Source organism: Notolepis coatsorum (assembly GCF_963971535.1).
Source record: "Notolepis coatsorum genome assembly, chromosome: 11".
Taxonomy (NCBI): domain Eukaryota; kingdom Metazoa; phylum Chordata; class Actinopteri; order Aulopiformes; family Paralepididae; genus Notolepis; species Notolepis coatsorum.
In genome coordinates this window covers 69,584,082-69,598,101 of record NC_140175.1, presented here as the reverse complement: position 1 = coordinate 69,598,101, position 14,020 = coordinate 69,584,082, and the positions used below count along the sequence as shown (strand labels likewise).

The 14,020-nt window shown below is 42.9% G+C and overlaps 1 protein-coding gene across 2 annotated transcripts in view; it reads right to left on the bottom strand.

The window, feature by feature from the left end:
* The window catches only part of pisd (phosphatidylserine decarboxylase), a gene marked incomplete at its 5' end in the record, with an annotated part of 79,734 nt that extends 66,829 nt beyond the window's left edge, over positions 1-12,905 (bottom strand). The window contains 2 exons of one of the 2 annotated variants that reach the window (XM_084325321.1): positions 2,431-2,994; positions 12,801-12,905. In XM_084325321.1, coding sequence (XP_084181447.1) covers positions 2,431-2,495 — 65 coding nt within the window. Of the gene's footprint in view, positions 1-2,242; positions 2,995-12,800 lie in introns of those variants that run through there. The other variant, XM_084325320.1, reaches the window with a different exon arrangement.
* Between the last annotated feature and the right edge of the window lie 1,115 nt (positions 12,906-14,020).

Genomic DNA, 14,020 nt, shown 5'->3' with positions numbered 1-14,020 from the left:
TTCATTTAACGTTCCAATACCATCCCTTCAGTCTAAAAATATTCATACACACACCCATATACACACGCAAACACAAGTACAGAGACACACACACAGACATGTGCGGTCTACCAGAACAAAAAACCCTTCTCTCCTCAATGCAGACACACATCGGCCAATCACTGACTGCACAGCATCCTCGCCTGGTTCTCCTCTCTCTCTTGCTTTCTCTCCCTCTCTCCCTCTGTGTATATATATATATATTGCTGATGCACTCTCCATCTCTTTTTATCTAGCTTTCTTCCTCACCCGCTCTCTCTCACTAGCTCCCCATCTCCCTTTTGATCTCTCTCTCTCTCTCTCTCTCTCTCTCTCTCGCATGCTCTTTCTCATGGTCTTCACAGTTTACTCTACCCATCACCATCACTCAATACAGACTCTGGTCCGAGGTGTCAGTCTCTCTCTCTCTCTCTCCGTCTCGCTGTCCCGTCAGTCTAGGTTCTCTCATTTCTCTACCTGTCTGTATTGTCCACACGATCGAGTATAATTTCAAATATCTGACCTACTTGATCAGGGCTTCCTTAATCTAACAACAGCCAGATAAGTAGTAGCGACAGCTGCTCGCAACATAAAGCGAAGCGGGTGTTTATGACTTGACAGTTTTTATTTGTGTATCGCAAAAGTATTCACGTCGTTTTTAGTCAGGCTTGCTGTACAATCTGGGTCTATTGAAGGTTTTAAAAGCCTCCCATTTTGTTCTGGCCCAAAAGCATTGTCTCTCTTGCTGCCTGGCCGAGGCCTGGAGGCTTAAGGGCATTAAGCAACTAGGCCAACCAACCATGGCTTCCAGGACAACAGGACAGAATGGAATGGCATGGCATGGATCAGGAGAGAATGGAACAGAATAGAATATAACAAAAACAAGAGTGGAGCAGAATAGAATATAACAAAAACAAGAGTAGAGCAGAATAGAATATAACAAAAACAAGAGTGGAGCAGAGCAGAATAGAATATAACAAAAACAAGAGTGGAGCAGAATAGAATATAACAAAAACAAGAGTGGAGCAGAATAGAATATAACAAAAACAAGAGTGGAGCAGAGTAGAGCAGAAGAGAGCAGAATAGAATATAACAAAAACAAGAGTGGAGCAGAGTAGAGCAGAAGAGAGCAGAATAGAATATAACAAAAACAAGAGTGGAGCAGAGTAGAGCAGAATAGAATATAACAAAAACAAGAGTGGAGCAGAATAGAATATAACAAAAACAAGAGCAGAATAGAATATAACAAAAACAAGAGCAGAATAGAATATAACAAAAACAAGAGTGGAGCAGAGTAGAGCAGAATAGAATATAACAAAAACAAGAGTGGAGCAGAATAGAATATAACAAAAACAAGAGCAGAATAGAATATAACAAAAACAAGAGCAGAATAGAATATAACAAAAACAAGAGTGGAGCAGAGTAGAGCAGAATAGAATAGAACAGAACAGAACAGAACAGAGTACAGCAGAATAAAGTAGAATAGAATAGAACAGAACAGAGCAGGCCAGAACATAACACTGTGATGGCCCACTAACAAATAGGTTAGATTCAATACGTGCATACATTTGATTCTAGATTGCTGCTGTTTTGAGTTATTTATCCTACAGCTTAGAATAAGTTAAATAAAAGGTCTCAAAGAAAAGAAAAGAAATCAAACAAATAAAAGTAAAAAATTAAAAAGGATTTTGGGAATTTGAATCGGTAGAGATAGAATTGCGTTTCTTGTGAATCAACAGCCCCCCCCCCCCCCCTACAAACAACCCACTGCCCCTGCTCAACTGGCTGCCAGGACACTTCCACACACACACGCACTCCCCCCCCCCCCCACACACACACACACACACACACACACACACACACACACACACACACACACACACACACACACACACACACACACACACACACACACACACACACACACACACACACACACACACACACACACACACACACACACACACACACACACACACACACACACACACACACACACACACACACACACACACACACACAGGACTGTAATCCCCTCTTCCTCTAACCCCCTTATCTATTCATCTCTCACACACACTGTAAACAATCAGGTCGCCACCATTCATCTCCTTCTTTCTTTCTCCCTTCCTCCTTCTCTCTCTCTCAGGACATGCTGCTGTGGGTACAGCAAGGCACTCTATGGTCACTCCAACACCCCCCCCCCCCCCTCCCTCCCTCTCCGTACCTGAATCTGGTTCTGTGGCTGAGTGCAGTTCCGTTACTCCCCTGTGCTCCCCCCTGCAGTTGCCCCCCCTCTTCCCCCGCCCCCGGCCCCCCCAGACGCAGGACGGGCCGCCGGGCATCCAGCCTGACCCGGTGGAGGTTATAGCACGGCTGAGGGTTTCGCGCGACCACCGATCGGCAGCATCTCACCATCTCCTCGAGCTCCACGTCGTCGATGCAGGCGAACGCTCCAACAAGCTCCTGCCCTGGCACATAGTGGTGTCCACGCTTCGCCGGGCTTCAGACAAGAGAGAGAGAAGCGTACTACCCCCCCCCCCCCACCCCCCCTCGACCGACGCTACAAAGACAACGAACACACACACACTGACACGCGGCGCGGGTACGACTCTCTGCGTGTACTGCTTGCTCAGCGGCTCGGCCGTCAGTCTGTGTGTGATGCGTCTCTCTCTCCCCTTCTCTCTCTCTCTCTCTCTTTGCTGATCCCTCCGTCGGCGCAGAGTCTCCGCCCCTGCTGGGATGAAGGATGTGATGTCACTCTGTGGGCTGGTTCCTTGTCTCTTCCTCTCCTCTCTTCACTTCTCCTCTCTCTCTCTGTATCTCTCTCTCTCTCTCTCTCTCCGTCTCTGGAGGCTTTTGTCCCAGGGAGAGCAAGGAGGTGGTGGTGGTGAAGGTGGGGGTTTGTCAGATGGTCTCCTCTGTTCTTTTCCCCCCGTCACGGAGTGATGGAGAGAGAGGGGGATGGGATGGAGGTAGCTTTGTGTGGAAAGAAATAATCCGGTCAGGGCAACACACAGCATTCATTGCTCCCTGCCTCCCTGGCCAGAGCTTCATTCATTCTAAGCTTTTCTGGCTGACAGGGTCATTTGTATCACATCCAAGAAAAGTTGCTGCAGTGTACTGGCTTGCATTCTCTGTCTAGTAGCAGTCGGGAGATTAGCGCCGGAAAGCACACGACAACATTTCATGAACTGTAGTTTACCGGCATGCCCCCGCGTCTGACGGTTCCTCAATCGTGGTCAAACAAGAGTCCGTACTATCTAGTCTCTGACGTGGATGGGAGTGATTAAATGACTGAGTCGGTCTCCTTGACATACTAGCGGTCGACAATAAATATATCAACGGATCAAAGTGAATTGAACTTACTTGAACTTGAATTGAACAGAGTTACCAAAACAAAAGCGCTAAATGTCCCACAGTATTTATTGAACTGAACATTGAGGGGGAAATTATGGTCATGGTTTCCTGCCTTGGTGGTGTAAACTACTTCCTAGTTTACAATAAAACTAGCCGGCTCATCAGTTACACTCCTTAGTATAATAGTCTGTAAAATTAAGGCTCGGAATGTTTGGAAAAGTGGTTACCGATGATTACCTCCTGCCATGTTGGAAGAGTGACACAAAATAAGGGGTGGGGGGATTACAAATTTCTGTCCAGTGTTAACTCTTTGACTGCCACGCTGTTTTTCCATCTTTACTCCCTGGAGCCAGCTTTTTTGACAATTTTCACGATGTTTGCAGACCCATCGTATATTCTATATTATAGCTATGGAGACAATAGTATGGCTCATTTGACAGGCACTATTTATACTCCCAACAGGGAAAAAAACGTTTATTTCTACATGCCTTCGTTCGTGCGCTATCCCATGCTAAAAATCGTCCCGTTTCAAAATAAGCCAGTCTCATTTTCTGGAAGCGGAGATATGACGTGTTTAGTGCAGCATGCGCATATTAGTGCGGGTTGCTCACCTGAAACTAGGGCTGACCTTTGATTTTTTTTTTGGAATTCGAAGCTTCCGGGCCGAGATTCTATTTTAATTCGAAGCTTCGAAATAAAAAAATTATAAAAAAAAAGTATTACATTTTCTTTTATTATATATATATTTTTTTTTTATGTTGTGGGACTTGTACAGCACTTTGTTCAACTTTGTCAGTGCTGTAAAGTTTAAACCTTTTAAAATCTTAGACAAACTAAACACTTTGCTTCCATGAAATATTGTAAGTCGTCATTTGAGGCTTTATAAAAGCAGCACAATGAACACAAATCTGTCAGTGCAGAGTCCGACCTCATCTTAAATAACAAACAGCAAAGGCGGTCAGGTGGCGTAGCGGAGATTGCGCTCGTCACCAATGCAAGAGGCTGCGGTCTCAACTCCCGGAGTCAGCATTGCCTTGGCTTGGGCTGATCGCTATACTAACTCGTTTGGCTGGTTAGGGGGAGGGAAGCTGTGGGTGGGAAACTGGCGTTGTGGACGCGTGTATCCTTTCCGCAACGGAATTCAGTTTCCGGGTTCCTCTGATTGGCCGCGACCCCCACGTGACCCGCCCCCCTATCCACCGCTCTGCCGCTGCCGCGCGCGGCATAGCGAGCGGCCGCGGACTCGCTCGCTTCCTCAATTTATACGCATGGAAGTATTGACTGAATGAATTAATGAATGAATGAATGAAAACTTTATTTAACAGATTGCAGAATGGGTACAATACAGTACGGCTCAATACACACAATTGTTAAGGGGATGCAGACCAGAGAAAGACGTTTGTCTTGTTTACATCAGGGTCCCCCATTTTCAATTCATATAGAACGACTACGCCGTAACAAATCATTAAAAAAATATACCGTTAACTGGAATATGTTGTGCCTTTACACATATGTTGGATTATGTAATTGGTTTGTCATGACAAACAAATTTAAAAAAATCGCGATTTACCCGCTGGCTACAACAACACACAGTGACTGCATGTAGTCAGAGCCAGAGCTCAGCGATGCCGCTCGCGGCAGCACATTCTCGCCGCGGGCTGAGCTCTGGTGTCCGCTGGAGCAAGCCAGAGACAGCCGGCGATGCGATATTTTATTTGTTTGTCATGACAAACCAATTACATAATCCAACATATGTGTAAAGGCACAACATATTCCAGTTAACGGTATCTTTTTTTAATGATTTGTTACGGCGCAATCAATACTTCCATGCATTCGGGACCTCCATGTTTTGGGGGTATTCATCAGACAAATCGGATCCGGGGATTCAGCTCCCATCAGTCGGGCAAGAACTGCGGGTTTTCAGCCTCTCCCCTCTCTCCTGGAGCTTAAGGGGGAGCTTAGTATTCCTGCCTCTGAGGAGGTGGCTACAACATCAACACACAGTGACTACATGCAGTCACTGTGTGTTGTTGTAGCCAGCGGGTAAATCGTGATTTTTTTATTTGTTTGTCATGACAAACCAATTACATAATCCAACATATGTGTAAAGGCACAACATATTCCAGTTAACGGTATCTTTTTTTAATGATTTGTAGTCGTTCTATATGAATTGAAAATGGGGGACCCTGATGTAAACAAGACAAACGTCTTTCTCAGGTCTGCATCCCCTTAACAATTGTGTGTATTGAGCCGTACTGTATTGTACCCATTCTGCAATCTGTTAAATAAAGTTTTCATTCATTCATTCATTCATTCATTCATTCAGTCAGTCAATACTTCCATGCGTATAAATTGAGGAAGCGAGCGAGTCCGCGGCAGCGGCAGAGCAGAGCGGTGGATAGGGGGGCGGGTCACGTGGGGGTCGTGGCCAATCAGAGGAACCCGGAAACCGAATTCCGTTGCGGAAAGGATACACGCGTTGTGGACAGCGACGCCTACAGGTCAGGTCTGGGCGCCTGCTCAGCGAAAGGCAGGAAGTGGTGAAGGCAGCGTGACCTCCCACGCGTTACACTTCACCAATGAGAGCCCTCGCTGCCAGGTGAGAAGAGAGCCACTGGCTGTCGCCGCACGTGTCGGAGAAAGCGTGCGGATACTTCAGGGTTCCCTTGTACCAACCAGTAGGAGAACATGCACACAACAACCAGGTAGGGGAAGGGGGGGGGAAATTGGCACAACGACTAAATTGGGACGGGGAGAAAACAGAGAATAAATCGGAGAAAGAGATACAAAAAAAAATAATAACAAACAGCATTGCTTGTTGTAGTTAACAAAGAGAGGCAGAGTAGATTTTGCAAAAAAAAAATAAAAAAATCTCATTATTATTTTTTAACATACCGTAATCGAATTTTCTTTTCATATTCGAATCCCATGTAGGGCTGGGCGATATGGCCTCTAAATGATATCGCGATATCTTTTGGCCATATCGCGATACACAATATATATCGCAATATTTTGACATTTCCTCTAAAGCACTTAAAAATGCTTGATTTAACCCTTTGATGCATACAGTCACGCCAATATGATGATTATAATAAGTCCCTGCAACATATGTTTGCATTATTAAACCATGAAGATGCTTTAAAAAATAATTTAATGAAAATTTACTAAGAGTAGTCTACTCACACACTAATAAAAAAGTGTATTTACATCCAAGACAATTTATATAAAAACTCTTGGGTGCCTAAGACTTTTACACAGTACTGTGTTTTCTATCCACTTTAGCCAAACACACACACACATATATATATATATATATACACACTACTGTGAGAAAATAATAATCACACACAAAGGTATAATGGCTTAGCAGACTTAATGATTTTAGAATATTTCAGATAATGAAATTAAATGTTTATATCATCAACTATCCAGTTAGTATTTATACTGGCTGTAACGTTTGGCTACTGAATGTAGAGAGAGAACGAGAGAGAGAGAGAGGGGGCGAGAATGAACAAGAGAGCCAGCCCCCCCCCCCTCGGGTTTTGTTCTAGGTTCGCGTTTTGATCGTCTAAGCTGCCGTAGGTGTGGTGATGACGTCACACTCGAATGTAAACAGGAAGAGATGGAGATGGAGACACACAGAGATGGAAATTGGATGATATACAGAAACGAATAACCAATAAATATGAAGTTATGTTTAAACTTCTGTTGTCAAGCGTTGTCAATATAACCCACCCCCTTTCCTCACGAATGGAACTAGTCTTGTGGAGTCCGCTTTGACCGTTTTCCAGGGTTAGCAGCTATCGCTAGTTAGCTTAGCATAATCCTAATGGATACCTTGGTTAGCAGCTACCGTTAGCTCATTGCTCGTGTCAATTAAATTGCATGTTATTAAATGTCCGCGCTGGTCTGTCTAATGAAATTACAACCGCAACATTATATCGCACTGTACAGCCCTGACTACACTAACGTTAGCCTATAGCTCCGCCGTCCCTGCTACACTCGGGACCAGTACACTAACGTTAGCCTTTAGCTCCGCCGTCCCTTCTCGAGGAAAGCACTGAGAGTGTCTCTCGGCCGCGGGCGGCGCCATATAAACTAATACTCGATGTTCGCGATATAGTACAGTACTACATCTCGGGTAGAACAATCCGCGATACATCGAGTATACTCGATATATCGCCCACCCCTAATCCCATGCCCATCGAACGAAGCTTCGAAGTATTTAAGACAGCCCTACCTGAAACCTATATTATTTCCAGGTCAAAGGTAAACACGACCTTATATGGAATGTTTCTGTTCATGGGGCCACCAAGGGGGGGGGGGGGGGGTTGTTTTCCGATCCTCGGATAATTACAAAGGCAAGTTTTAAGATGGGGTTCGGTAAAATAGACGTAAAATTGACGTTACCTTTGTCAGCAGGTACTCCACTCTTGCTCCAAGTGTCTTGGATCAGAACAGGATCAATAAATATAATGTTAGGTGGCCCGTTAGCAGCGCCAGGGTAATGTTAAATCCAGATAACAGCCAGGTAAACGTTACATCCAAACAGCCCGTTTGAAAATACTAGAATCCAACATAGTCTGGTGAAATCGCACCTTATCATCCATAAGTGTGATCGTTTTGTCTTCTTCATAATAAACTCCAATAGTTGCATTGCAGTTCGCAGGCTAGTGGCTATTCTTGTGCCCAGCAGTGAATGAGCAACCCCCCCCACACTAAACTAGCCCAGTTAAAAAGGTAGGCAATACTGCCACCTATCGGGATTTGATCGTCATTTTAAAGGTCTGTGTGAGTGTTTAGAATAATAATAATTAAAACAAAATACGAAAAAGGCGGCTAAGTGGCGCTTGCCACTAGTGCAGGAGATGCTGGGTTCGAGCCCAGCTCTCGGCATTGCTACCAGCTTGGCTGGTCATTCATACTAACACAATTGGCAGTGTTAGGGGTGGGAAATCTGGTGGGTGGGTCCTGGTCGTTGTAAACAGCGACTCCTACAGTTCGGTCGGGGTCGCCTGCTCAGCGAGGAAAGGATCTAAGGGGGGTAGTGTGATCCTTCCACACGTTACACCCTCTCAGTGAGAGTCCGCGCTGCCAGGTGAAAAGAAGCGGTTGATTGGCTACACATGTGTCGGAGGAAGCACGTGATAGCCTCCACTCTCCCAGACCGACCGTAGGGGGTAGGTGCGCAGCGACCAGGAAGGGGATTGGGAATTGGCATAACGACTAACATTGGGATGGGAGAAAAACAGAGGAAAAAGGAGAAGAAAAAAAAAAAAAAAAAGAAAAAAGAGATATCTCGTTTTTGGCACTCAATGAGTTAACACTTTGAGTGCCACAGACGCGTTGTCGTTAGTTCATGCCGCCAGTTGAATGCCAGCAACGCTATATAGCGTTTGTTTGTCGTATTCTTTTTTATTAGCGATTTGAATTCATATTTAATCAATCGAGCCTCACGCTAGTGTTGCAGACTCTCTCTGAGCTCCATTGGGAAAATACCGCCCCCTATCGTCTCTCCCTGTGTAACTGCACCCCATTAGATTAGACTGATGAAGGGGGGGGGGGCAGTTTCCTCATTTTACTTTTCAGTCAAGCCAACTGAAGGATCCAAGTGATCGCCGAGCCGCAAAACAACGTGGAATACATATTTACAGTACCCAATGCTGAATCAATAAATGCGATCGATATTTGGAATGGCGATCAGGAATTGGAATAATCTTTTTGGAGAACATCTGATCTGAGGTAAGCAATTTATTTTACCAGTCTTGGGGTAATCGGATCTGTTTTGACCTATATATCAGCGTGTGCCCTATGTGTGTGTGTGTGTGTGTGCGCGCGCTGATCAGGAAATGAGAGAATATATTTTTCAGATCGCTTATATAGCGTGCATAAGTACACATATACTATCGATAATCTAGCGTTTATTTGAAAACAATTCATAAATAGGCCGAAAAATGACAACGTTTTTTGTGTATGCCAGAATATTCCAGTAAAGGGCGATTATCACAGAATCTTTATATTTTCCTGAAAAACTAGGGCTTTTCAAAATGCTATAAAACGGAAATGAACCGATTAAAAAACAATCTGTTTCGACAATGTTGACTGCAAACAAGTCATTGTAAACGACGGGCAGATTAGACACATAATTTAAGACAGAGATTATGCGTTCACAATGCTATCATTGAAGTGGGTGGCGGCATTCAACCACGTTTTACCATGTTAACAAGTGGCAACCAAAGTGTTAATGAGTTTGAATATGGCCACCAGTGATGTCATCGGGGACATTGAATCCTTGTGTTGTGTTAATTACAGCTCAATTAAATTATGTAGATGAAAAAATAGCAATACCTTGTCTTATAGGGACTGCTACCTTATAAATGAAGTGCCCCTTTAATATGTTCTGACATAAAAGAGGGAAAAGCTTGACACTGCTACTCCTCTCAGACTTGTTAAAAAACACATGAATTAATTTAAGTGTTTGGGTAGAACATTGCTTTACTATAGGCAGCACTAGTCGGCAGAACAGCTGTTCATGATGTAGCCGGTACAATTCTTGCCCCTGGTTTTTGGTTCGACACCCCAGTTGCTGCATATTAATTAATTTTGCTTGACAGGAAGCAGGGTTTTATTAGGCCAAATTCCCGTTCTAGTCTCCAACCTTTCAGTTGAGTGCATGGATAGATCGTTACTTCAGCTCTAGGGCCATCCTTGACGAAAGCAATTCAACTAATAGTCATATAGGGCTTAGTTGACTGATTAGTTGATTTAAAGGTGCTATAAATAACATTATTGTGTACAAATATATTTTTTAATAATACATTCTTGACAATTTTAAGCTGTGAAGTAATCGTGTGCCTGCCTTATTTATTTATTGTCAAATAAAACTAAATCCTATATACTGTAAGTGGGAGCAATTTGATAATAGGACTGTTGAAACATTAGTAGAGCTAGTACAGTGGTTGGTCCTTTAGAAGTTCCATATTTACAGTGAGCTCAGATTGACTGAACCTTTTGCTTGAGGATGAACTGTTGTTTATTCTGTTTGTTTGCCTTTCTGAATGCCTGCTAGTTCCTTATCAAATTCAATCCATTGCAATCTGTACATCGACCATCGACAATTACTTTACTAGTCTTAACATTGAACACGTACATGATTAAGATTATCATATCCAATAAAAGGAAACTGATATGATAGTGGAGGATGAATGGTCTGTAATGGTCTCCTTTTTTGTTATTGTATGCACTATGTTGCAAATGTTTTATATGTTGCAAATGTATTTTTTCTAAAGATGTATTGATACATTTTTGCACTGCTTGTGTTCTTGCTGCTGTTAGAGCGAGGAGCCAAGACACTAAATAATTTCACTCCTCTTCACTGGATACAGGGAGTGACAAAATAAACTTGAAACAAATCAATCACAAATTGAATTGAAGTTCAGAGAGAGGGCAGAATGACATTATAGTTCATGAACAGTTACTCTCTGAACCAAAAGGTGGGGGGACAACAGAGGCAGTGGAGAATTAACAGTAGTCAGTGTGTTCTGAAGAAGAAAACAATACCCACATTTACACCAGGCAGAGCAGATATCATATATATTTTAGGTTAGGAGCGTGAGGTTAGAAGAACATGCCAACATTATGGGAAATGCGCTTAACGTCTTCTCCAGAGTCAGACAAGATGATAAGATACATAGCCTCATCTCGCACCTTGTTGCCCATATGCGCATGTCCAGAGTTAATTATATTGTATATTGTTTACACTGCCTTTTTATTCTATTTTCATTTTTACTTCTCCACTGTACTATAATTCTGTGGCCTGTACCTGTATGTCTTCTACTACCTGTACCTCCCCTCCCCCCTCCCCCATGCTGCTAGGATGCCTGAATTTCCCCAAGGGGATCAATAAAGAAATATCTTATCTTATCTTATACCGATTTCCTCTGTGTGCTCAGTGGAAAGCTATCCGCCTACAAGCTAACCTGGCTTAGCACAAATTAATGGAAGTGGAATATCGGAATATGGACCAGCTAGCCTAGATGTTGGCCAAAAACACCTCTCCCTGAGTTTTAAGATCGGCCAGTGGTCCGTATCCATTCATTTGTGCTAAGTTAGGCTAGCTTGCAGCCGAATAGCTTTCTACTGAACGCACAGAGAGGGAATTGGTATCTATGTTCTTGTCTGACTGGAGAAGGCGTTAAGTGCATTTCCCATAATGTTGGCGTGTTCCTTTAATGTAAGGGTTAGGTTCATAAACAATGCATTATAATTGAATTAATCACAATAGCTTACTGGACAAAGGAATCTCTGTATGGGAACGGTATTTCAGATGTATTTTTCAGGAATATTTCTATTTATCCAATATTTCTATTTATACATATTGAACAAACATCTAGTTTCAGAAATGAATGAACTGATAGAGGCCAATATGAACCCTCGGTCTGATGCAAACCAGAGCCATTGATTACCAGAGTTTGACCAGGTTGGATAGTATGGACGCCATGCCGTGGCCACCTTGTCATAACAAGTCATAAGCCACTGACAATCTAGAACTATTTTTGAAACCTCACTTAATAAATAGCTCTCATGAAAATTGCCAGTCTCCTAACAGGAAATGACACATCACACCACAACTTCCTGCCAGAAGAACATGCTGACACCAGGGACCCACCCATGTCCCGTGACTCAATTGTTACCGTAACTACAGACCTGAGCAGCGGCTGAGTGGTATGGACATGGAGGACAATACGGACGGAGGACATCAGGATAGACGTTGAAATAAATTGTCTGCTGGCACTTTGGGCGGGGGGGGGGGGCTTCTGTACAGGCAATTTCATTACTGATGCATATGTTGTTACCACAGCAACCCATGCCGATAGGTTGGTGGTGTCTGGACACACATCCAATCGGATCACTTCCAAATAACAGTGTCTGTCTTCAAAGATCTGATCCGAGATCTGAATCAGATTTGCCTGCAGTCTGAACCAAAGCCCAAGAGCACGGATTCCTTTTAAAAACCCACTTTGATTAACTTGCTTTTAGCTCATTATTTTTTATTGCTTTCAAAGCCGTCATCTTTTCTATTCAGCTGCTCCTTAAAATGTGTCCTGTTGTAAATTTGAGTCTCATGTTAAAGTCTCAAAACATTAACAGTGTCGTTACTCAAAGCTCTTCTAAACCACCACATTCTACTAGACTGAGTCATAAACCCTGAACCAAGCCAGTACACTATTACAAACAGTAGAACCACAAAAATATGACAATTTCTTAAAAGTAATCTCATTACCCTCAAAATAATCTGGGTAAATACAATCTCATACAAATCATAATATAACACCAAACAGCAACATAATAAGCTTAACAAACAAGTTCACCAAGATAAAAATAAATCTAGCATTTTATCAAATAAACACACAGTGAGACTGTACCTTTGTAGTGTAGAGAAGAATGCTTCCAGAAAAGTCCAAACCGAGAAATAGTTTACTATGACAGTGTGTTTCCCCAAGGGCCTTTTAAAAAAAGGGAAAGTCTAGTTCTGCTTCCTCTCACCGTCTCTCAACACAACAGACTCTGCAGTCTGGACGCCGCCCCTTTAAGAATCAATCTGCTGGGGTTGGCAGAGGATACACAGTCCAGAAACAAAGGATTCTGGGTGAAATGTCAACATCAGCTCCTAGCTGACGACAGACGATAATGCCTTTATCAATGATATTCTAAATACATAAACAGTATGGGTGATTTGGACTGGTAGACCCCACAGTAGCACAACTAATATTTATAGAGTATAGAGAGAATATACTGTAATGTACAGTATATTGTTTACACTGCCTTTTATTCTATTTTTATTTGTACTTCTCTACTGTACTATAATTCTGTGACCTGTATGTCTTCTACTACCTGTACCTCCCCTCCCCCCTCCCCCATGATGCTATGATGCCTGAATTTCCCCCAAGGGGATCAATAAAGGAATATCTTATCTTATATTTAGGACGGAAGTGTGATGGAATGAGACAGATGATTAATCTAGTGCCTGGGTCTTCATTGATCAAGGCTTTTCAGTCGTTGCATCATTTCCTATGTTGGTCATTCACACTGAATGAGTCATTTCCCAGAGCAGATATCTGACACCACAGTAACATTTACAAGAAACCCCTGTTTGTCCTGTAAATAATAAGCACTAGATTCAAAGAGGTCCCGTGTTGTATTTATGTGCAGGGGGACAACAATGTGGCAAACACAATTTTACAGATTTGTCAACCGAATGGACTTTTTTTGATTAGCCTAGTTGACACAATCGTATGGAATCGTATAGTCATCCATCCATCCATCCAGTTCCTTGACATGATTGATCAAACCTCCCACCGATAACGATGACTAAGCCCCCTGGTGATAACGTCACCTGGAAGCTCACACATGAACTCTGCTTCCAAATAAACTAGATATACTGTAGGTTCTGTGGTTCTGTCTTGTCACAGGAAGATAGAGACTATGGAAATAAACTGAACTTACAGCCAGGCTAAAATATACACAGTACACTGAACTGATCATATAGGAACAAAAAAGGGAAATTCCTGTGGAAACAAGACTGGACTTTGAACAGCTACATGTCCATAATGACACTTCAGAATTCTACTGGAATATGTAGTAA